The 24625-nt window shown below is 34.8% G+C and overlaps 1 protein-coding gene across 9 annotated transcripts in view; it reads left to right on the forward strand.

Moving 5' to 3' along the window:
* REPS1 (RALBP1 associated Eps domain containing 1) overlaps nucleotides 1-24625 on the forward strand; it is an 82780-nt gene that overhangs the window by 36790 nt on the left and 21365 nt on the right. For 5 of the 9 annotated variants that reach the window (XM_036871277.1, XM_036871272.1, XM_036871271.1 and 2 more), the window contains exons 2-10: nucleotides 4110-4233; nucleotides 5859-6055; nucleotides 6188-6341; nucleotides 6901-7025; nucleotides 7531-7693; nucleotides 7972-8035; nucleotides 9176-9330; nucleotides 20688-20809; nucleotides 24289-24369. In XM_036871277.1, the coding sequence (XP_036727172.1) occupies nucleotides 4110-4233; nucleotides 5859-6055; nucleotides 6188-6341; nucleotides 6901-7025; nucleotides 7531-7693; nucleotides 7972-8035; nucleotides 9176-9330; nucleotides 20688-20809; nucleotides 24289-24369 (1185 nt within the window). The remainder of the gene's footprint in view (nucleotides 1-4109; nucleotides 4234-5858; nucleotides 6056-6187; nucleotides 6342-6900; nucleotides 7026-7530; nucleotides 7694-7971; nucleotides 8036-9175; nucleotides 9331-20687; nucleotides 20810-24288; nucleotides 24370-24625) is intronic. The other 4 variants (XM_036871278.1, XM_036871280.1, XM_036871279.1 and 1 more) reach the window with 2 other exon arrangements.

Below are 24625 nucleotides of genomic sequence, written 5' to 3' on the forward strand. Positions count from 1 at the left end.
AAATTTTATAATGTTAAGAAAATAAAGCTTAATTGTTTGTAGTGGCTATCAGTAGTATACCAGCAACCACTCACTGGCCCTGGGTTTCCTAGGTGAGTTAGAATCTATTGGAAGAGATCTGGGAATCTGTATCCTAAGAAGGGCTTTAAGTAGTTCTCACGATCAGGCAACTGTGTGAGCTTGCACACAAATACGCATGATTTAGAATAAGGGAAAATTACCATAAAGAGGCAATTAAAAGAGTGAGGCTACTTTGAATAATGCTGAACTAATAATAAATTTCAAAATTTAGAGGCAATAAATAGTTTTCTAGGAAATTATCAAATATTTTATAGATAGAAAACCTAGTTTATTCCAAATAACTTGGAAGAAACAGAGAAATATATCAGAGATATTGCCTACCCGGTGCCATAGGTGAATTTTCTTCCAAATCTTTAAGGATCATGAAATTCCTAATCTATTTAAAGCAAGAAAAAAGTAAAGCTTGCTAGTTGTGTTTACAAAGCCAACATAACACCAGTTCCAAACCTTTCAGGTATAGCTTTTTTTAAAAAGCTTAATCATTTTAAGATTATGGTTAAAATTTTATATAAATATTATTTGAGAAAGTAATGCACCATGACTAAATGGAATTCATTTCAGGGATCAAAGGATTGTTTGATGTTAGGAACTCTATTAATAGAACTATTAATAAGACCAAAGGGAAAAATTATCATCTTTTAGTTTCTGCCCCCAAATGCACACAATAAAACTAACATCTATCTGTGTTTTTTTAAAATATAAAGCCCAAAGCAAAACTATTAGAATAGTGGAACTAGCTGAATAGTTTCTTAACAAAGGTGTTGCAGAGTGTTAGCCAGGATCGCCCTTAATAATAAAACACTGAAGTGGTCTTGTTAAAGTTAGGAACCAGACTGTACATGAATTGCTGTCCCAATTAAAGTCTCAATTTATTTCAATAAAGGATTCTAAAGATTATTTGAAAGATTAAGTAACGTGAGAACAGCAAAGAAAATTCTAAACAAGAACAAAAAGTGAAGGCTGGGCTAACCCTATCAGGTATTTAAATATTATAAGGCTAAAGTAATTAAAAAAGAATGTTACAGGTCCAGGTTCTATGTAGAACTGTGTAACACAGGGGGTCAGAAATAAATAAGTTACTGGAGAAAAAGGTGAGGTGAAAAAGATGAGAAACACTCTCATATTGACAGTGAGAGAATAAATTTTGGTAACCTTTTTGAAAGGCAATTGGCTATAGCTAGTTTTTAAACATACGTATACTTTGGTCTAGCAGGTCTGCTTCTAGGAGTTTATTCCAAGCATTTCTTTAGAGACAAATTTTGTCTAATTCACAAGATTGTGATGGTAATTTAGACTTCTTGGTAATTTAGTCTATTTTCTTCTTGATAGACTTCTTTAGACTACTTCATCAGGAATTATTTTTGTAAATTTGTATGTCATAGCTCCTTTCCTTCTTTCCTGTGTTCGTGGGCTTATGGCCTCTGCAGTAGGGGTAGCTTGGAGAGAGACACAGTGACACACATGCCTGACTTGGGCCGCAAAGTGAGGTTTTTAAGTGATGCAGCCAGGATCAGTTGTAGAGGAATAATTGCATATATTGCCTTTGATTCCTTTATCTCCTCTTTCAAAACATCTTTCTCGAGTCCTGAGGTGGCAGCTTGGCATACAGGCTCTTAAGATTTTGTTATGTCTGATACAATAGAAAGATAGTATTTCTCCTGTCTCTTCTACCCCATCCCACCCCATTTCCACCCCACGTCCTGGGAAGAGCTTTGGGTTTGTAATCAAAAGACCTGATTTCTAGTGCCTGTTCTGCTGACTAGCTCAGAGACTTAAGAGAAGCAAAATTACCCTTGTAAACTTACTTTCTTTCAAAGCCAAATATCTTAACCTGTTTTGTACCTGTCTTTCTACTTAAATTCCTCCTGTTTATTCCTTAACCCATTGCAAACTAGATTTTACCCTACCGCATCTCGATAACTGCTCGAGCAGCAAAAACCTAATTGCAAAACATAGAGTACATTCCCCCCCCCTTTTTTTTAATTGGATCCCACTATTTCTCCTTTTTAGAAATTATCAATATTTATCGTTTTTCTGATTAAATGATATTATATATTTTGGGTAGTAAATACAGTCTCATGTAAAGAAAACATAGAAATATCCCTTAATCTCAGCACCCAGAAATAAACGCTGGCATATTCACTACCTCTTATATGTACATATCTTAATAGAATTGGGTTATGCTTATGTATACACTGCTTTGTGTTCTGCTTTTTGTTTTCATAACATTAATGCTATAAGTGAGTTTTAAAGGCTACATATTTTTCTCATTATATGGCTATTCCATAATTAATTTTTATCTGTTCTTGTGGTGAGTTCACATTGGTTTTCATCTTGAACACCCTGTACCTAAACCTGTATGTGCAATGATTGTTTCTTTTAAGGCTTGCTCCCACCTTCCAAAGCCTCTTCCCACCCTTGGTTTCCCACTCCCTGCTGGTACTTTTTCCCACTATCTCTTTCATAGGGTCCTTTTTATACCTGCCTGTTAGGTTTCCTTTCATTGCTCTGGGCTTGCTGGCAGTCTCATTTACTCCCCCAACTTCAGTCATCACCTCCTGTCTGCTTCCCATCTGTGGAGCATATCTCCTCAACGTGCTCCCTTCTGAACACTACCTCTGTGTTTCTAACTGTTCCCCGGGTAACTCCCCCTGAAAGTCCCACAGGCACCTGAAACGGATGTAACAAGGATAAAGAAACTACAGGTGATCTCCTTTTAGGTCTTCCCGTTATTTATCTAGCATTTACCTGGAATATTTTAGACGCTTTGGTTTATAAGCCAAAGTAATCCAAGATGTGAAATGATCCCTTAAGGGGTTCCAAGTGGGCACAATAATCATAACACAGTGCCTGCATAGGCTGCAAGGCTGTGTGCTCTTCTATTCTTAACTCTCGCCCTCCTTTTCCTCATAGTTCCCTTAATGTAAACCTGCCCCTTTATCCTCCTTGCCCTTTAAAATTTACACAGAAGTGATGCCCCTTAGTGGCACAACAGCAGCTTCCTCCTGTGCTGATTATTCATAACAAAAATGACTGTCTTTTTTCCTTGTGCAAGTACACAAATGGTTATTGTTACTGTGATATGTTGCTGAACCATTGCTAGGTGCTTCTTTGCAATTCTAGTAAATACTTCTGATTTAGTACCATAGCATCTCAGGTACCTTAATCTTCCTTTGAGTGTTTTGGGAAAAAGAAAATAGACAAAATATGTTCCCTTTGTACAAGAAGTTGAATTTTTTGAGAAGCTGAGACAAGGATACTTAGTGCTTGTTTTAAGATTACTTTATGATGTCTGTGTAGTAGATGTTACTCCAGCTTTTGGGATTATAATTTAATCTTGTAACTTAAAATTCTCTTTTCTAGTCTGATACTTGTAGTAGCCAGTCGAGAAATACTTGTTGAGTGACTAGAATGATCCTTGAAAGCCTTCATGCTTTAAAAAAAAAAAAAAAAGCAAACAAACAGAAATTGTTGTTTTAAAGAAAAGTAATATAACCACGTTAAATATAATCTGGAAAATAAGAGGGAAAAAAACCATACTGTTAATCTCACCTAACAAATTTGTTGGTAGAATTTTTATATATCTGGTTGTTTTAAAAGTTGTGTTTATGTAGTTAAAATTATGCATCCTGCCTTTTCCCACTTAGTATGTCATTTTAGGACTTACTTTAAATGGCTGCTTAATAATCTATGAGTTGCAGAAACTTTTGGCCCTATTGTATGCACAGTGTTTATGAAGAAGAGTAGATGGTCATTTGTTTCTAAAAGATATGATTCTTAATAAAATGTAGTTGCTTATCACATGAATTTTAATACGTAGGAGAATGACAACCCTCTTATTGTAAGGTCAGTGCCTTTTTATTTTCAAACATTTAAACCTGAAACTTGAGGAAGTTGGTTGTAAGTTGAGAGTAATATACCATATGTCAGCTATGTATTTTGGAGAAGTTATAAACAGAAGTTAGATAGCTGCTAATGTGGAGAATTATTGTCATAATTCTTAATGTTAACATTGTGTTCTTTTATAGATTATGGAGCTTTGTGGTGCAACTAGACTTGGTTATTTTGGAAGAAGTCAGTTCTATATTGCTTTGAAACTTGTAGCTGTTGCCCAGTCTGGCTTCCCTTTAAGGGTGGAAAGTATAAATACAGGTAAATATGGAATATATTAGTAACTGAAATGAAAATGAACTTCTAATCACAAATGAAGTAAAGTCAGAACTGTTGGGTCTTTCTGATGTTTCATTGGCATTTGTGACATTGAGTTAGTGTCATAACTTTTACTACCATGCACCTTTCGTTTGTTAATATTAGAAAAATATGTCTATCTTAACTCTGTTATGGCATATATGTACTTCATACACATTTGATGGTAATATAAAAACTGTTAAAGTGGTGATTTTTAAAAATTAATTTACTAAAAATTGCTTAGAGTTTAGATGAATAATTTTATCAAGGTAAATGATGAATTATAGTGCCCATCTTCATATATGCTTTCCTTATATTCTTTTCTACTAACTAAGTATAAAACAACATTATACTTTGTGTTTTCCTGTTTGGAAAAGCCATGAAAGCTACATTTGAAATTAGAAAGAATAAGTTAACCAAAACTTTGACAGACACAGTATTAAAAATATTGGCAGACTAAAACCCAAATACAAGCATCTAACCACCTTACAAATGTCACCTAGGATAATTTGTTTTTCTGTTATTTGGAGGCTCATTGATGCCTAAGTAGATGGAAATTCTATAAAGGTAGGCACTTAAATGCAGAGTTCTTTGGTTTTCATAGGAAAGGCGGGCAAGAGAAAACTTGAGGTTTTCTCTGATGTTAGAATTTTTATAACATAGTTTTAAGTACCAGCTCAGTTTATTAGTCATCCAGAGGTTTTCATTGTGGAGCTCTGGTTTGCCACATATCATTTTTCTAGAGTTAAGAGTTTACATTCTTTTCAGGTAATTTTGAATTCCTTTACATAAATGCTGAATAAACAATGTTTTCTCTTCTTAATGTGGAGATACTAAAGAGAAATTCTGGTAATCATGGTGGAGGGAAGTACACTTTCTTCTAAGAATGGTTCTGCTGCTGTATTGTTCTAGTCTAAAAGTGTGCAGAGAAATTCTCAGTCTTTTATCCTCTTCTGTATTTAAAATTGAATGTAGAATATTTGCCTGTAGGAGTGTCATAAGCTAGACTAAAGTGGGTGGGTATAACTAACGCCTTGTTCTGTGTCCTTGGTAGGTGAACAGTAAGATGTTTTCAGGAATTTCTGCAATGAAAATGTCTAGATTAATCTAGTCTCAAACTTAGTGACATATTCTTATTTTGCTTAGAGCTCTAACATCTTCCTTTAGGGAACCAGTGTGAGTAGAAACAGCCTAGGCTTCGGGGTCCGACTCACCTGGGTGCAAATCCTAACTGTCAGTGACCTTGGCATCTTGGAGTCTCAGTTTCTTTCTCTGTAAAATGGGGTTGATATGGTTATGAGACGAGATAGATACAAAGTACAAGCATAGGGCCAGACATGCAATGAACATTTAATACAGCTTAACTCCTTAAGGACAGTTTGGTGTTACTACTTCTTTCTCGGTTAGAGTTTCCCTAAACAATCTAAGGGAGATGATCTGAATTTTGTAGAGATAAACATTTAGTGTCTGTTGTTTCTGTATCAGTTTTTGCAAAAATTCTTTCTAATGTCAAATTCATCTCTTATTTCAGTTTTTCATGTGTATACCCTTTTTTATTTTGAAGTAATAATTATTTTTGTGGTTAACAGTAAAGGACCTTCCTCTGCCAAGATTTGTTGCTTCAAAGAATGAACAGGAATCTCGTCATGCAGCCTCATATTCTTCAGATTCTGAAAATCAAGGGTCTTATTCTGGTGTAATTCCCCCACCACCGGGCAGGGGGCAAGTGAAAAAGGGATCCACAAGCCATGATACTGTCCAGCCTCGTACATCCGCAGATCAGCAGGTAAGCACGTGCGTGTAAATGCTATCAGTTGATGTCCTGTGCGAATGCATACGCTGAAACATTTATTGAGTACCTTAGTAATGAAAATGTTACCTTAAAATTTAAATTTTAAAGTAATGATGTTCTTTCTAGGAACCTGTATCCCCAGTAGTTTCGCCACAGCAGTCTCCACCAACTTCTCCACACTCATGGAGGAAGCACAGCCGCCATCCCAGTGGAGGAAACAGTGAGAGGCCTCTTGCAGGACCTGGGCCATTTTGGTCTCCCTTTGGTGAAGCACAATCAGGTATTTAGAAATTTTTTAAAAGTAACATTTATTTAGGGTTGTAAATTGAAGAAAACTTGATAGTGTTCCTTTAAGAGTTGCCTCCAAGTCAATTTTTAATTATACGTTAAGTGCCTTAAAGAGAAGCAAAAGCCAACTGTGAAAGTTTCTAAGTAGATATATCACTTTGAAGAGTGGTAATTGCATTTATTTATATCTATGATGCTTAGACAAAAGTTTATCGGTATCAGATTCTCTGAAGGGTAAAATGAAAAAATAAATATTCCTAGGGATGTATTCCCAGGTATAGATTATATTAGTGAAGGGAAGTACACTTTGTTGTAAAAATGATTCTGCTGCTATATTGCTTATTACAGCAATAAATTGGTTGTACCAAACGAGGTATAATTTTAAATTGACAGAAAAGATTCCGTTTTGGAAATTGTTAACATTTCTTCAAAGTTAGCATTAAAAAGAAAACTTTTATATGTGTGTGGTGATTTGTTATCATTAAAAACCTGGTAACTTTATTTTTTTTTCTCCAAAAATGAGTCAGCATGTTTACCCATTCTGCTTTTAGGTTCTTCTGCTGGTGATGCAGTATGGTCAGGGCATTCTCCACCTCCACCTCAAGAAAATTGGGTCAGTTTTGCAGATACTCCACCAACCAGTACTCTTTTAACCATGCATCCTGCTTCTGTCCAGGTGTGACATTTTATTGGTATTGCATTTTTATTTGCTTCATTCAGAGTATTGCTGCAGTCATTGTTTTCCTATTTTGCTGTTGCAAATTTTATAAATGCAAGTTCACTCTTTTACACAAAAACAGAACTCTGCATTTTCTTCAAGTCTCTTTTCATTGGAATGTTTCACTGAAAGTTTTGGCTGATTTTCTTGCTAATTCCATAGTGAAGTTTTGAAAGGTTTCTGCATCTAGGAATATATTTGCTTGGCTTTCTTAGCACATTTTACATAACTTTCTGTTGCTTACATATTGCTGTCGTTCTACACATTTATATAATCACTGTGCAAAAACGTTTAATAACCTATATAACAAATATGTGGTTTGCTGATGAGTTTGTGAAGACTTCTTATTTTTTAAACATCCACAAAAAGTAAGTTTTACTTTCAAAGATAAGTAACCTAGCAATCTTGGTCCACGTAATCATATAGATAGATACTGTACTGAGGAAAAAATGTTTCATTACAGGACCAGACAACAGTACGAACTGTAGCATCAGCTACAACTGCCAATGAAATTCGTAGGCAATCCAGTAGTTATGACGATCCCTGGAAAATAACAGATGAACAAAGACAGTATTATGTAAATCAATTTAAAACCATTCAGCCTGATCTAAACGGATTTATTCCAGGTGAGTTGTTAAAAACAGAAGTTCTTCTAGATGGGATAGGACAATCTCAATTTCATAATCTCAAAAAAATGGTTTTATTGGTCAGAGATTATAAAGGATAAATTAATTCTCAAATTGCCTAAAAACTTTATAATCGCTGGAAACCAAAAACATGACATGTACACATGTTAAGGTTACCTTTTTCTCAGTGACAAAAGTCTTAAGACTCTTACCTCACATTTTATCCTTGGAGCTGTAAGTTCAGAATAACATTAAACAACACTGTTTTAATATTTCAGGATCTGCAGCTAAAGAGTTTTTTACAAAATCAAAACTTCCTATTCTTGAACTTTCTCATATTTGGTAAGTGTGGTATATCATTAGTTGGGTATTGTGGGTTGTTTCAGAGGAGTTTATAGCAGGTAGATTTTTGAACTTTAAAAAATAAACTATTAGAGTAACGTTTTCAAGAATATTCTCAAAGAACTCAGTATTGCCTTATAATAGCCAGCTTCTCTCTCACTCTTTAGAAAAGAAATAAGTGATAACACTGTAGTAGTTCTTTAAAATGTGCTATAAAATTCTTTAAGCTGTATCACCTGTTTCTTGTTGAAAGCATAATGTGTGGAATAAAAGCTAGTTTGCTCATACATGGTTATGTTTATCACATTTGTTTTTTAACAAGTTTAGTAAGTCCTATACCAAGGCACGATCTTAAGGACATGCTTAGCTGCCATTTAAATATAGACTGAGACTCAGGATAGCTGCTGTGTAGTTGAAATTAGCCATTAAAACACAAATTACAATCACAAATTGTTTTTTAAAAACAATTATTGGATAAATGTTATTTCTACTGTATATCAATGAATTTCTTTACATTCTAAATTATTTTGTTATTAAGGTTTTTAGAAGCATAGGATGCTATGGTAGGAAGTAGGTAGATAATGCCTAAAACCGAAAAATCAAGAACTAGCGATATATGCATGCTATTTATGTAGTTTAAGGTAACGAATAAAAAATGGTTGCATCTGCAACCAGAAAATCGACATCAGGGTGGGGCTGCTCTTTCTTTGTATCAAGCCTTGTAATTCTATTGGATGCTTTAAAGTGCATACATGTAGAAGTTTGATAACAATAAAAACAGTTTTTTAAAATTTCAGTGACTTACTAACTAAGCCTAGCTTTAACTAAATCCTGTTACTAAAAATGCATATGGTTTAAGGGTCATTTTTTTGGTGACTTTATTTATTGGGACTGTTTTTTCAGCATTTTATTATGAGAATTTAAGGCATACAGAAAAGTTTAAAGAATTGTTCCTTGAACACCCATCTGCCCGCTGCCTACAGTTAACAGTTTGCTATATGTTTTATTACATATCTTTCCATCTATGGAATTTTAAAAATTATAGATTGCTATTTTCTGGGAAAGGATTTCTGTTCTTTTTGAGACCTAAAGGGAGTCAAAGCAGAATATGATTATATTAATAATAAGTTTTTCTTCTAGGGAACTCTCAGACTTTGATAAAGATGGAGCCTTGACACTGGATGAGTTTTGTGCTGCTTTTCATCTGGTAGTTGCTAGGAAGAATGGCTACGACTTACCGGAAAAACTTCCTGAAAGCTTAATGCCCAAACTGATTGATTTGGAAGATTCAGCAGGTAAGATTGGGAGCTGAAGAGACCTGATTGCATGCCTTAATAAACATAACACTTGATTCTTAAAGCAAAATAAAGGTGGACATTAAAACTTAGTTTAAGAGCATAAACATTTCATCAGAAGCACGTAGATTTGCCCTCAGAATAGGATGTACAGGCTGAACCTGGATTAATGGCTTGGCTTATTTAGTAAACTTTAAATAAAGAGATAAAGAATACATGCCACTATTTCACCTTACACTAGTGACTTGCAGAGATCTGAAGAGCATTTCATAGTGTCTTGTTACTTTGCTGCCTTTAATTGCATTATAAATTGAAGTGGGTAAAGTAGCCTGTCTTCATTATCAACATTTTTTCATTTAATGCATCTTGATTTGTTGAAGGGAATGCCTGGTTTATCCTTAGACCTCTGCAGTCCGCAAGCATTTTCCTTTAAAAAGCCCACCTCTTTTCTTCAGACTCTAAAGAAATCTGGGAAATTTGTATTTGATTGTAGATAGTGCTTTTTTTTTAATGTTTACAAGAATGCTTTTATAAGTGCTCATATTTACTGGTAGCTTTCTTTAAAAGGAAATAAGACTACAAGGGGTAAAAAATGAATATGTTTTTCTCACATTCTGAATGAATAAGAGGAAATTAATGCTAAATTCTTAATGCGCCTAATTAAAACTAAATTATTGTTTTCAATTTTGCTATCTAAATTCTCTTGTATTTTATGTTGGAAGGAATTTTATGCTTTAAAAAGAGAAGATAGAATGGAATTTGGCTCTTAAAAGGGCAACGTCTGTTTAACTCAGAAATGCCAGTCATCTGACTTCACTGTCTAAATTATACGGAAAGAACCATGTACATGTCATTACTGTCAGGAAGAGAACAGTCTCCTTGGAGTTAAGAGTCTGAGTGTGCTTCTAGTTTTGCTAATTACTCTGTGACCTTCCTTGGGCAAGTTCTAACCATTTACTCTTATTTTTTCCTTCTGTTTCTCCACCTGAAATGTGGATTTGATGCCATTCATATTTTAAGACCTGAATTGTATCCTGACCTTTTATCAACCAATAGGTTGATTAAATAATTTACTGTTGATTTCAGTTTTTTAGAAACATTATCCTGTGAGAATCCTAGGATTTGCCTAATCATTTCAGGTAGTTATTTGGCGTCAGTTACCCTCTAACTTGAGCTGAAAGCTAAGTGTTTTTGTCAGATAATTTTGCTTCAGAGTTCTTTGGTTTACCTAATTAGGAAATAAACAAAAATCACTTCTTTATTTAGCTTTTTGCTAGTAGCCAAAAGGGAAGCAATTTTGATAGCTACAGACTTGCTGCATCATTGATTTATAAATTGGGCTCGTATGTAGAGTTTTTCTATGACTTTAAGTTTTTAAAAACTGATAGCATACTAATACAAGAAATAAGTCAAGCTTATTATATGTCATTTTCTAGAGACTTGTCTGATCTTGTTATCTGTTGGATTCAGATAGGTGAATCTGGCTTTTGCATGTAGTCAGTAGAGTCTTTTTTTTCTTTCTTTAAGTAAAGTCTGGTTCTTTGTCATGTTGATCTACTGACGGAATTTTAAGGCTGATGATGCAAGAAGTTCTTTCCTGGGCATTTGTCTTTTTACACCTGTTAGATTTGTTTAGCAAAGAGACACTCTGGTTTTTTGCCTGCATGTATCTATACACTATTGCTCTAACTATAATTTTAAAGGCGTCAAAGACTCAGTTTTTTCCAATTCTAACATAATATTATATGGTTTTCCAATCAAATTTATTGTAAACATTTTGACCACACAATATTAGATTAAAATCTGCTTTGCCTACTTATAAATGATCAATTTGGAGTTCTATTTTGAGGTGGGAAGAACCATTTAATCTTTTTTCTCCTACCTATCATAAGCCTGAGATTCATGACACAAAGTCCTTTGAATGTAGAAATTGTCATGTGACACTGTGATTCAATCAGTATCCTTAAAAACCATTTTAAAATAGCTGTGTTTTTAGAAGTTCCCAGTTAAAGGAGGCATACCCAAACACTTTCTTTTGGCTGACCTGAGAACTTATCATAAATATTCCTTCTGTGGAGACTTCGTGCTGTGCAGGCAAAGTTGGTTTCTATCTTCTCTGATCTCACACAGCATATTCTATGTGCTGTTCATTGTGGCACACATTATGCTGAATCCTGTTCTTTTTTTTCCTCTTTCTACCACTACACTCTGAGCGCCTTAAAAAAACAGGAAATGTATCATATTCATTGTAGTATCCTCAGGACCTAGCACTTTGCAGGCATGGACTAAGTAGCTCAGTAAATAATTATTGAGTAAATTATGCTAAATGTGTGCCATTTTTAAAGGAGGGTTTTTTCCTTAACATTTCTGTCTTTGGAAATACAGTCGTTTGTTTTAAGTTTATGATGTTGGGACATATTAAAATATTAGCTCCACAAGTATTCTATATTTACAATTTAAATAACTCTTACAGAAAAACAGATGATGAATAATGATGACTTGAGTTACAGTTGCTTGAAGTAACAAGCTAAGCTTTCTGTAGGCATGCAAACATAGGTGGGATATATATGTATTTTTTCCAAAGTCATTTGAACAGATTTATTGGGTTAAATATACCAGATAAAACAGAACAACGAAGGACCAGAGGTAGAAGTACTTGTGTAGACCTGAATTAAAATATTTAACATTGAGCATCACTGAATTTGACAGCTGGAGTAAATAAAAAGGGAAACTTGACTTTCGTTGTCTTATAAAAGAAAACATACAAGAATTCATCTGTGGAAGCTTTCTGAAGCTGAATTCAAGAAAGAATGGTAATCTTCTAGGAATAGCTATCTTCTTTTTTTCTAAATTTTTAAAATTTTTATTGGAGTATAGTTGACTTACAATGTCGTGTTAGTTTCAGGTGCACAGCAAAATGAATCAGTTATACATATACATATATCCACTCTTTTTTTAGATTCTTTTCCCATGTAGGTCATTACAGAGTATTGAGTGGAGTTCCCTGTGCTATTCAGTAGGTACTTATTAGTTATCTATTTTATATATAGTAGTGTGTATATGTCAATCCCAGTCTCCCAATTTATCCCTCCCCCCTCTTAGGAATGGTTATCTTCTATTAAAAAAAAAAAAAGATTAAGGTGACCTGCTATCCTACCACAATTGTATCTTAAAGAAAAAAAAAAAAAACACGTTGAGTTATTATACATTTTAAACTCAATTTCCACCTCTTTTTTTTTTTCCACCTCTTACACTCGATTTCCAAAGAATCATCTTTGTAGCACAGTTGCAATTTTACGTATATTTTTTGCGATTATTTGGTCAATCTCTCTTAAACTAGATTAGAGGTTCCTGGGCAGATAGTAACCAGATTGGTCTTGTTCATCATGTTTAAGCACCTAGCAGGGTGCAAACTGAGTACACATAAGTAGGCGTTCACATTTTTGAAATGACTAAGTTGGCTGAGCCACTTGTTGTTTAAAACTGTTTCCTGTCTTCACACCACACTGCTCACATGAGCACCTCAGTAGTATCTGCTTGAGATGCTCCGAGAGGTAAAGGAATTTGTTCACTATTCTGTGTCCTCCTCCATAATCGCTGCTTTGTACAGTAAACTTGAGCATGTGTTTCATTGTTGTTGATATGGTGCATAGCATAGGTCCCCAAGCTCCTAGTGGTACTTTCTTTTTTTTTCCTAGCGGTACTTTTAACATGAATATTTTTAAAAGCCAGACTTTTTATTTATGAGTCATTTGCCAAAAATACATACTTGAGACTAGCTTGATGTGAGTTAATCAACGTTAAGAGTTTCTCTTGTGTTCACCCAGAAAATTTTAACATAAAAGCCTGCAGAAGTAACACATGCAGCTATCTGTTTTTACACAAGTGCATTCACACTGTACATCCTTGATTTTTTTCTAATAATGTTGTACATCTCTGCACTTTGTTACCTATAGAGCTGTCACATTCTTTATCATAATTAGTGAATGTTCCTTAATTCAACCAGTTTGTTATTGATGGAATTTTCGGGTAGTTTCCTGGCTTTACTTTTAAAATGGTGTTGCAAAAAAAAAGATACATATATTTTTGCTTTGTACAGAGAACCTCGAATCTTTGTTTTGGAAAATTTACTCTCCAAGTGCCTTTAGTTGCAGAGGAAAATGAAAATAGGCACTAATATTCATCATTAACTTTACCTTTTCATCATTAACTAACCTAAGGAATTAATTCTCAAGCCCCCCACCCCATATATGTATACATTCTTAACACTTGTGTCATTTCTTTTCAGATAGTGGGGTATTGGAGGTGATGAATCAGTACAATTGTAAATACTGGCAAAGGTGCACCATTTAGTGAAACTGGACAAAATAATTAAACTCCTCAAATTCCTGGCAAAAACAGTGACAAACAAGGCTAGCTAATACTTGAAGGAGAAAATCTCTGCAAGAATGACACAATAGGGGCTTTTAAAAGATTATGGTTTAAATATCAGTGGATTTAGTAAGAGTCCCTGGGAATATTTAACGATACCCTTAATTATTTTTTGCAGAAATGAGCTTTTTTCTTTAAGATTGTGTTGTGAAAGTCAAAATGAAGTGAAGGATGTCCGTCTTGCTCTGTTAGGACGAGAACTCCATGGAAATAAATGGGAGCCTTGTCTTCTTGCTCAATACTGTATCTTTGTTTACTATATTTACTTATAGGCCCTCAGTAAATGTTCACTGATGGAATTCATGCTTTTATTAATTTTGCCACCAAATTTCACCCAAAATCTTTAACATCTTTTATGGTTTGTTCTTTATACTCATTTTCTGTGTAAGTCTTGAAGAAAACGCCCCAGTTTAGTTGTTTTTTCTCTTTATGAAATTTTAATCCTTATTTTAAGTGGATTAACTTTAAGTGGGCTTTTTCCATTTTTAGCTATACTTAGATAATGGAAACCTCCTGTATATCTGTGGGTAATATTCTTTGAGGTATAATAGCTGAGCCAAATAGTATTTGCTATAAAATGTTGATCAGTACTGCAAAAAAAAAAAAAAAAGACAACAGATGCAATTTAATTAGTATTTGGGGTAAATGTTTTATTGTTTTCAAATCTTGTTGGACATGTTTTTACATTCATTTTTTTAAAATCTTTGGTTTTAATTCAAAACTAATGGACTACTACATAGTCCTTAAGATCTGTTTACTGAGTAAGTTCCCATTTTGTGGAGTATTGGGGAGAAGTGGAATTAATTTTGGAAATGCAACTTAGTTTTTCGATACATGTAATATCATTCAAGGCAAACAAAGCATATCTTAAATTAAGTCTTTAATTTCTTTCTGCATATGCATTGCTTATCCCTGTCTTTTAAGTGTGAATGAAAAAGGTACTATTTATAGGGGTTTTTTTTAAACTTAAAATTTATCCACACCTGTTTTTTTAAATTTTAAATGTTTTTTTCTTGTACAAATAATATTCACTTCTCAAATAAATAAAAGATATATTTACTTTTTGCTTAGATGAAGCTGATAAATGAAATTAGAACCTTGAACCTACATGATTGAAGAATTCTTCCTAGATTTGCTTTGCTACTTGAAAAGAAAATAAGTTTTAAACCATAAGACTTTAGGGAGTGTATATATTTCTATTAGATTGATAATAGCTGGCAGTCATTTTTGAAACAATTTTTTAGTATATTGAGTATAATACTAGGAAAATAAGAGACATTTGGGGTGGGTAGATTATAAACCTAGAATGAAACTGAAAGAGCTTCTTTCTCTTTAAGAAAGAGGTTGTTCAGCAGGTACACTGAACTGAACTGAATCTGTGAACTTTTTAGGGTCTATGGAGCCTAGGAGGATAAAAACTACTGACAGTGTTTTTATTTTCTAGTGCGATCCTGAAAATAAGGTTTGCACTTTTCATATTATCATTACTAACTTTTACATGTAGATTGACAGTACATCAGTATGATCACACTGGGTTGTGCCTTCCAGGCACACTTTTATACATGGAAATACTTTTTGCATAAAAGCCCTTTTGGGGTTGACTTTAACAAATAATTTAGGCTCATGCTCTTCTTTTTCAGCCCTGATGCTCTGATGATGTCAGGGGCAGAGCAGAACCCTCAGGAGGGAGGCAGGGTTGACACAGTGTTCCAGCAGGAGGCTAGGTTGGAACACTGAATCAGGTAAGAGTAAAACTACACCCCTGCCTCCGTAAGGATAGTCTTAAAGACTAACTTTTGTGGGCGGCTATGAAGCTCTTTGTTGGAGTATTTATAAGGAGCCAAGTTGAAGGAAGTGTAGTTTATTTACAGACCTAATGCCTCTTCCCAGACTCATGACTGTTAGTTTCTAGAACATAGGTAATTTGCTCTTTTTCTACTGCCATTTGTCGTTCTATATATGAAGTTAGGAAAGAAGCAATGTGTAATTTTGCTAATTTATTCCAGAGATAATTTTTGAATTTTCTAGGACAGTGATTTTTTTCAAACTTTCTCATCTTAGGGACCCCTTTACATTCTTAAAAATTTTTGTGAACCCCAAAAAAGACTTTCTTTTTGTAGATTAGATCTGTCAATAGTAACCCTATTAGAAATGAAAACTGATACATTTTTTTTTCCCCCACACACACACTGTATTTTATTTTTACAAGAGATAAATAGATTGACACCAAGCATTGTACATGGATGACCACAACAAAAGCAACAATGATTGCAATTACCAAACATGAAACACACACATACTGTGTCATAATATTGACATTCAGTCCAGTAATCCTCCACTGTAACAGCTCCTTTACTTTGCAGTGAAAATTGATTTGTATATTCCTTGCCTCTGAGTCCTTGTGGGATTTTTTTTTTTAATTCAGTATTTAAAAATACTTAACTGCTTTATTTTAAAATATCAAGAATGAACCCCTTACATATCAGCATAGGTATTTTTAGGAAAATAACCATATTCTCCAAAATAAAAAAATTGTGAGAAAGGTGGCATTGTTGTACACTTTTGCTAATCTCGTTCATATTGGGTTGAATAGAAGACAGCTTAGAATCCCAGCTGGCTGCACTCTGCATTCAGTCTGATGGGTGTGTTACTCTGTTTGAGGCGTGTCAGGGGTTGGCACACCAAGCCCCGAGGCCAGGTCCAGTCTGCTGACTGCTTTTGTATAACCTGCGAGCAAAGAGTGGTTTTTGTTTTCAAAAAAGAATTAATATTTATCACACATGAAAATATATGAAATTTGAATTTCAGCATCCATAAATAAAAATTTATTGGAACACAGCCAAGCCCATTCCTTTGTGAATTACCTATAGCTGCTTTTGACAGCAGCACAGTTGAGTGGTTGCAACAGAGACCTTATAGCCTGCAAAGCCTAAAATATTTACTGGCTAGCCCTTTGCAGAAGAAGGTTGCCAGTCCTTAGTACGTGAAGAAAATTTGGCCTCACGTAGTAAAAGGGAGGACTATTTTCAGATAATTTTGGATATTCTTTGGTACTGCACCAAAACTCAACAAATGGTAATTTCTTAAAGGTTAATTGCAGTGTAAAAGCTGAAACCATATTAATGAATTGTTTGTACTGTTACATAGATCTGTCTTGCACTTTGAATGAATCTTTTACCCGTGCACAGCTTTGTAACATAATGCACTGATTATTTGTAAAATATCAGTTCATTGAGTTGTACAGCTCTTTCAAATGTTGGGACATTTTATTATAAAATATCAAAAAGTGTGTTTGTTAATATCACAACCTGTCTTATCAAGGAAGTACTGGGAAGCTCTTGAGCTTATAGACATGGATATACATTTTCCAAAATTCTAATCTTCACTTAAAAGCTCAAACTTTGTCATTAGGAGCAAATACTGAAAATTGTTATTTTCCTTGAAGGGACAGGGTCACTTAATCCATTTTTGAGAAAATCCCTGCCTAATAGCCATGTCTGAATAATTACAGTTTATCACCTGTTCTTTCAAGAATAATAGCGTTCCATGAAAAAAGTGGCCTGTTAAGCTGACATCTGAATCACACTGAGACAACCGTTGCACTTTAATATGGAGAAGTGCTTCATATCTGTTTCCCATTTTGCCACAGAATATTTTAAAAATGTGTTTCCAGGGGTGAGATTTAATAAAATCAATAATTTTTACTGCTTAATTGTGAACATCCTTCAGTGAAATTGTCATGCATATTTATTGATTTATTTATTTTTACGTATTTTAACTGGAATGCGTGGTGGTAAAGAATACAATGACTGCTATATTGTAGCAGTAATCACTGTGTATTTAGGTGCCACTGCCTTGATTCTTGCTAAGAAGCTAGCAGTTTTACCCACCATTGCTTTTGCACCATCAGTGCATATGCCAACACAGAGAAAAAGCATTATTACTATTACAAAATAATTTTGACGTTTTAGACCCCCCTAACAGTGTCATGGGGACTCCCAGGAGTCCATGGTTCGCAGTTTAAGAATTGCTACTGTAGGAAAATAACTGTATTGGAATGACTATGAAGTATAATTATTTGGGTGAATAACACTTCAGTTCTTAGCCTCAAGGGGCTGGACCCACTGCAGCCTGGTACTAGTGAATCAAAGAGGTACCCAGAATCCATCCCAAATCTGAACTTCCCTGCAGTGGGGATGGTGTACACTCTGGCCCTAAATTTGTCAGTAGAAGACTAACAGGAGAACAGAGGTCTAGACAAGTCAAATCAGGGCCCCAGTTTGCCTTAAGGTGACATTTGAAACTTAAATAATAATGCAATATGACTTTTAAATAGGTTCTTTTGAAAATTAGTCATCCTGTAGTTAATACTATTTTTATTCTATTTTTCTTTTCTTTAATATCTGCTTTGGGAGATCTTTTAAAGACGCTTCTTCATTCACCATCCTTCTGACAGAGTTTCACTTCCGGTAAACTATCAAATCTATAGCTATTATCCTTCTTTCTTTAACTCCCTTTCCTGTTGGTTTTTTTTTTGTTTTGTTTTAATTTAATAAATTTATTTACTTTGTATTTATTTTTGGCTGCGTTGGGTCTTCGTTGTTGCACACAGGCTTTTCTCTAGTTGTGGCGAGCAGGGGCTACTCTTTGTTGCGGTGCACGGGCTTCTCATTGCGGTGGCTTCTCTTGTTGCGGAGCACAGGCTCTAGGCACGTGGACTTCAGTAGTTGTGGCACGTGGGCTCAGTAGCTGTGGCTCGCGGGCTCTAGAGTGCAGGCTCAGTAATTGTGGCGCACTGGCTTAGCTGCTCCGTGGCATGTGGTATCTTCCCGGACCAGGGCTCAAACCCGTGTCTCCTGATCTCTGCCCAATGACATATGTGGTCTCCCCACATCCCTTGTCCATCCTCTCCCACATTTGCCGAAGTAGGCTGTCATACTGCTCTGATGTAGGGCTCACTGGAACCATCTTGCTGGTGAGGTCCAGCTCCAGTTTGCCGTCGAGCGCCTTGCTGTCCTAGCTGCAGTCCGAATTGAAGCCACTGTGGAGCCGGGCGGCAGCCGCCGCGGCCTAGGCCGCCCCCGGAGAGCTGGGCTCGGGGGCGAACATAGAGGCCGAGACCGGCGAGTCCATCCGGGAGCGACTCTGCTCCGCCACCATCTTTAATAACTTAGGCTAATTCATCTCCCTTTGTTACCATAGGAAAAAAAGTCCATGATTTTTGTTCACACTGAAAACCACAAGCTATTTCCATGAGGAATTTGCTGCTACTATTTATTATAAATAATTTTTTCGTTAGTTTTTCTCTAAGAGCTTTGAGTTAAGAGGTCTTCATAGAACGTTGTATAAAGCATTTCTGCCTCTTATTTGTTCTATATCACTTTGGCACTTTTACTGAGAAAGAGGTAGAATTAAGAAAGAAATAGCAACAATGCTTGATCTTAGAAAACAAAAATTTATCAAAATATGATGCTGGACTACAAATTAGAACTTGCAGCGTGATATGACTATAAAGAAATAATGTCAGGGTGAGTAAAAGGGAGGTATTTTGAGATAGTCATGTAACAGAATAGGTGAAGAAAAATTTTGAGGCTTCTTCAAAGTATCAGTAGTTAATTTTGGTTCTAGGAAAATAATGGTAAAGGAGAATGAATTTAAATGAAGAAGAACACACAAAAGTAACTCATTCAATAAATATTTGAGTGCCTAATATGTGGTAGGTCCTGTGTTAGGCACTAAAATGTGAAGGATTTACTTATGAATAGATTGGAAGGTTAAAACCTATACATTGCTAAGTTATTATATGGCTGTCTATATAGGAATCTGAAGTATAGTACTAACATTTAATGGCAAATGTCTTTCTTTCTGATGGAGAAACTCGGGTGCTATTTATTTTGTTCAACTTGCCCATGGTCAAACAATGAGATAGTGACAGATATTAGAGCCATATTTTTGATACAGGTTCTAAACAGATTAGGTACTCCCCATTAATTTGGCAATCAATGTGATTTTCAGACTGGGATTATATTCAAAGCCATGTAAAATTTGGGAAGATTGGAATGAGAATTTAGTTACCATTGAAATTCCTTCTGTTTTTAAATTACAATTTGAGAGCTTAGAGAGGCCTTAACTAATTAAAAGTAGAACATGATATCACATAATACTTTAAAAACCACTTTGAAGTCCTGTCGTGGATTTGTAGCTCTCTCAGTTAAGTCTGTAAATGCTAGTGAACCTAATGATAAAAGTTTGTTTCGTGTGGGCTCATTGACTTTGCTTTTTGCACATGCCTGGGCTCTTTCTCTCCTTTTGCTGTCTGTCTTGAAAATATATGCTGCTTCTTGGTAACAAGGAAGACTTGTAGAGAAAATTCGAGAGAATTAGTGTAAATCAGCAGTTCCCAAAGTATATGCCGAGGGATTTTTATCTGATAAAAAAAAGGTTATATTTGGGAAAAACTGATTTAAACATGACAAGTCTTTGATATACAAACGTGCGTGGGGACACTCCAACAGGGAATTATAGTATCCCCAGATTTATTTGAATAGAAAACCTAATTTTTAAAAATACCTTACTGATTAATATTCCATGGAATACACTTTGGGAACTGGTACAAATCCATCTCTACTAGAAAAAGGTTCAAAGTATGTGCCCTATTGCATTGCTATGTACAACACTCTTTTTTCTACTTATTTCTAACTAGATTTTATTTTCATGGAAAACTCTGGTTTCAGGTAGACAGTAAGTTGCAGGAATAAGTATTGCCTGATTGTCTGATTGTTAAGATGTTTGTTTTGGGAACGTGAGAAAAGGAAATTCAGATTATAAATTACTACTTGTGAAAACCTTCTGTTAGGTTTTTATGAGTAAATATTCCTAAACTAAAATATATTGTTTATAGAGAATTTCTCTTTTCTAAATTGCAGACGTTGGGGATCAGCCAGGTGAGGTAGGTTATTCAGGCTCTCCTGCAGAAGCACCTCCAAGCAAGTCTCCATCAATGCCGTCACTAAACCAGACTTGGCCCGAGCTGAATCAGAGCAGTGAGGTTAGCAAAGCTTCCCTTTTCTCTCACTAACATTCACTTTTTTAAGGTAAGAAGTTCCGAGCAGGGTAATTTCAGCATATAGCTCTTTCAGCATGCATGCATAGTTGAGGGACCATATCAAATGTGACTGTGATAGATATTTGTAATTATATGACTCTGAGGTTTTCAAAGTACTTTTTCATATGTATATACTATCATTTAGTTTCCACCATTTCATTCCTACTAAATCCCTGTGAGTTAGATGGGGCAGATGCATGAACTTAACAGTCAAAAGGGTAAATGTCTTGGACAAGATATCTTACAGCCAGTAAGGGACAAGGGCTGAGATTTGAACACAAGTCCTTTGGACGTTCAGTCAGCTAGCACACCTGCTGTGTCACACTGCCTTCTCATTCCTGTAAGCAAGGCCTGGGATAATAGATTTGGAATCTTAGCATTGGAAGTGATATGAGAAGCCACTAAACCAGCTTTCCACATGAAAAAAGTATTTTCTACATTCCAAGCTATTCATAGTCATTTATTTTATTTAATACAAAATGGAATGATTTAACCCTATTAAATGCAGTGGTTAAAGACCATGTCATATAAGACCAAGCCAGCCGTGGAAAACAGAATTTGAGAACCACCCCCCCATTACTTTGGAACTCCATTATACAAAACAATAAAAGTAGGGCCACTAAGATTAGAATAAGGGAAGAGGACCTGAGGCCCTGCCTCCACAAAGCGCCCTCTGAGGCCCCTCTGTTAAACCTTCATGCTCTGTAGAACTTCAATTGAAAACCACTGCTCAGCCTGTTAGAGCACTTTTCTTTGTGAACAAGTTATATTTTTTTTCCTTACAGTTTTTCGTATCACTTTTAGATAGTGCTTGAAGCTTCTGTGCTTTCTGTGTCTTTTAAAGCCAGAAAAATACTGGGTTTAAGAGACACTAGTTAATTTTGGACAACTGAAAAACAAGAGAAGCAATTGGCAGGTTTAAAGTACTTGCTGCTGCTTTATGGCGTACTCACAGATACCTGCTTCTGAGACATTATAATATACATCTGTCATGCTGTCAGATATAAAACCATTTATATAAGTGTTTTTCTGGAGGGAAGATTTAAGCCTTGAAAGAATTTACTAGTAGAGAGGCTTTATGGAGAATAGGGTCAGTGTTCTTGAAACCACTGTTTTTGCTGCCTTTATTCATTTCTGTCATTTTTTTAAAAAAGCAGTATCAGATTAAAAGAGTATTTTTACTGATATCCGTTCATAAATAAAAGCAACTCTTTCTAAAACATGTCAGTTCAAAAGCCCATCTTCATTCTAAATAAAAATCACATGTGATCATTAAAGACTAGCAATGGAAGTCCCTTTCAAATCTGATTTAAGCAGTTGCATTTTCCCTTCTTAAATATTCTTAGCAAGTTTCATTTTGTGGTGTTTGCTAATAAGGACATGAATGTCATAATTGTTTTTTTTACTATGTGTGGAAAATCAAAATGTTACTAAAACTAACATTGATTTTTGACACATTTTAATTATTTATTTTTAAAAATTTACTTAGGATATGGAAATTATATTTTAATTTTCTACCTCAAAGCACTAATATTCTTTCAACAAATATTTATTCAGCACCTGCAAATATGGATGAGGCACTGTAGGGGATAACACTAATAATAATCCGTAACATTTATTGAGCACTTTTGATGTGCCTGTTCTGTTCAAAAAGCTCTTTACATATATTAACTCTTTACATCCTTATAACAATCCTGTGACATAGGCATTATTAATCTCACGTTACAGATGGTACAACTGGAACACAGAGAGGTTAGATAACTTGCCTGAGGGTGTGCAGTGTAACTAGGATTCCAGTAGTCTGGCTCCAGAGCCTGTGCCCTTAACCATTACACTCAGGTTACAAAGACAAGAGCGTTTCTCTGCTCTCCAGGTAGCTTACATACAGTCTTGTAAAATCTCATGCCACCAAATAGGTAGACAAATGTCTTCTTTTTGAAAAATATATTCTGCATCTAAACTTTTCTCCATAGTTAGGTAATTAGGATTTTAGAAATTCCTTCTGTACCTATGCAACAATAATTATTGCAGAAACTAATTATATTAACAAATATTGGTAAGTCACTTCTCTGAAATGATGTCCCATGATAAAAGTGAATCACTGTGGATTTTCTTTATTCAGGAAACACGCTAAATGCATCGGTATTTCTTAGTTTATCTTAACTTTATGATTTTAAAACTGATCTTTAGGGAAAACTGTTGAATGATTGCATTAGCCATTTTTGTAGATAATTTTTATAAATGTGTTCATTTGCTAACATTTAGTTTCTACATGTCTTCTCAAATTGAATATTACTATTTTAAATAGTAAGTCGAACTTTGAAGCATAAAAATGTATACTTTTCTATACTGAATTATATAAAAAGAGGATTTTGGTTAATGGAGTAGGTGTGTCTGTGTGTAAACATTTGTGTGTATATATTGTATATGTGCAGATGTTTTTCCTTCTTCAGAGTATAACTGGTAATTCTTAAGAATCAAATTTTAATGATAATTTTAATATGATTTTGATATAAAATCCTATACTGTTTATTACTAAGATCTTCAAATGGAATTTACTAAAATTAATAATCACTTATCACTCCACCTAATTTGAGGTATGATATTTGTGTACCTCTTTTAGAAGAGTAGTATTTCATATCAAAATACATCTTCTATATATAACACATACTCAGTTGCTTGATTTGCTCTCATTGTGGCCGCGTTCTGATTTTTCTAGCATGGGGTTGGAGGTGGGCGCCTGATTGGCAGTTTTGTCGTGTGGTCTGGCATGGTCCTGTGCGTAGTGCTGATTACCGGGCTTGACTTGCTACAGATTGCCATAAGCGCAAACTTATATTAATTCCAGAATTCTTTGCATTGTATCTCAATTATATTTTATTAAATATCTATACATATGTACAGAATATGTGCACATACATAATAGAATCATCTTTCAGGGGTCGCACTGGCAAGTCGCACTGACTTGCTTCGTTTTGACCAAAACTTTGGTACTCAGAATTCCTTAGTACCACCAAATCAGTGCATTAACATTTGGATTTTAAAAGAAGGATTTGAAGTTATTCTTTCTCTAGTCAAGACAAACCCCTTTATATTTTTCTTTTGTCACCATTTATACCACTTAGACTCTGTTCCTTTATTGTGTTTTGAGTTGAATTCTGTAAGGCTTTGAATCCCTCCCATAGAGATTGCAATAAATTGTTACTGTACATTTGATTGTGAAGCTGCTCACTTTACATTACAAGATGACCCAGCATAGATAATGTAGAATGTTTATGGAAAAATAGAACTGACGGAATTTTGTCAGGCCTACGAAACACAACTTGCAGTGCAACCTCTGAATTACTTTGCTAAATCTTCTCCGGTGATCTTTTACTCCATCTTTCTCATCATGCTGACTTGTCTCTCCTCTGTCTGTTCAGCAGTGGGAGACATTTAGTGAACGCTCTTCAAGCTCACAAACTCTGACCCAATTTGATTCTAACATTGCACCAGCTGATCCTGTAAGTCAATCACTTAGCTTGCTTGTTTGAAATTAATTTTATTAACCCAAATTTTCATTCATTATGGTTTTTAGCTGATCTGCATGATTCAGTGGAGTGCTTAGAGGGAAATGGTGGCAGGCTTTTCAATTTTTGTGTGTTTAATGGTGGAAAGAACTTTTTTTTTTTTTTTTTAACCATTCTTTGTATTTTCTAGTTATTTTAATGAGAGAAATCTATGTTTTTAAAATCCGGTACATGTGTCTAAAGGAGCATT

Source organism: Balaenoptera musculus, chromosome 12, assembly GCF_009873245.2.
Source record: "Balaenoptera musculus isolate JJ_BM4_2016_0621 chromosome 12, mBalMus1.pri.v3, whole genome shotgun sequence".
In the NCBI taxonomy this organism is placed as follows: Eukaryota; Metazoa; Chordata; class Mammalia; order Artiodactyla; family Balaenopteridae; genus Balaenoptera; species Balaenoptera musculus.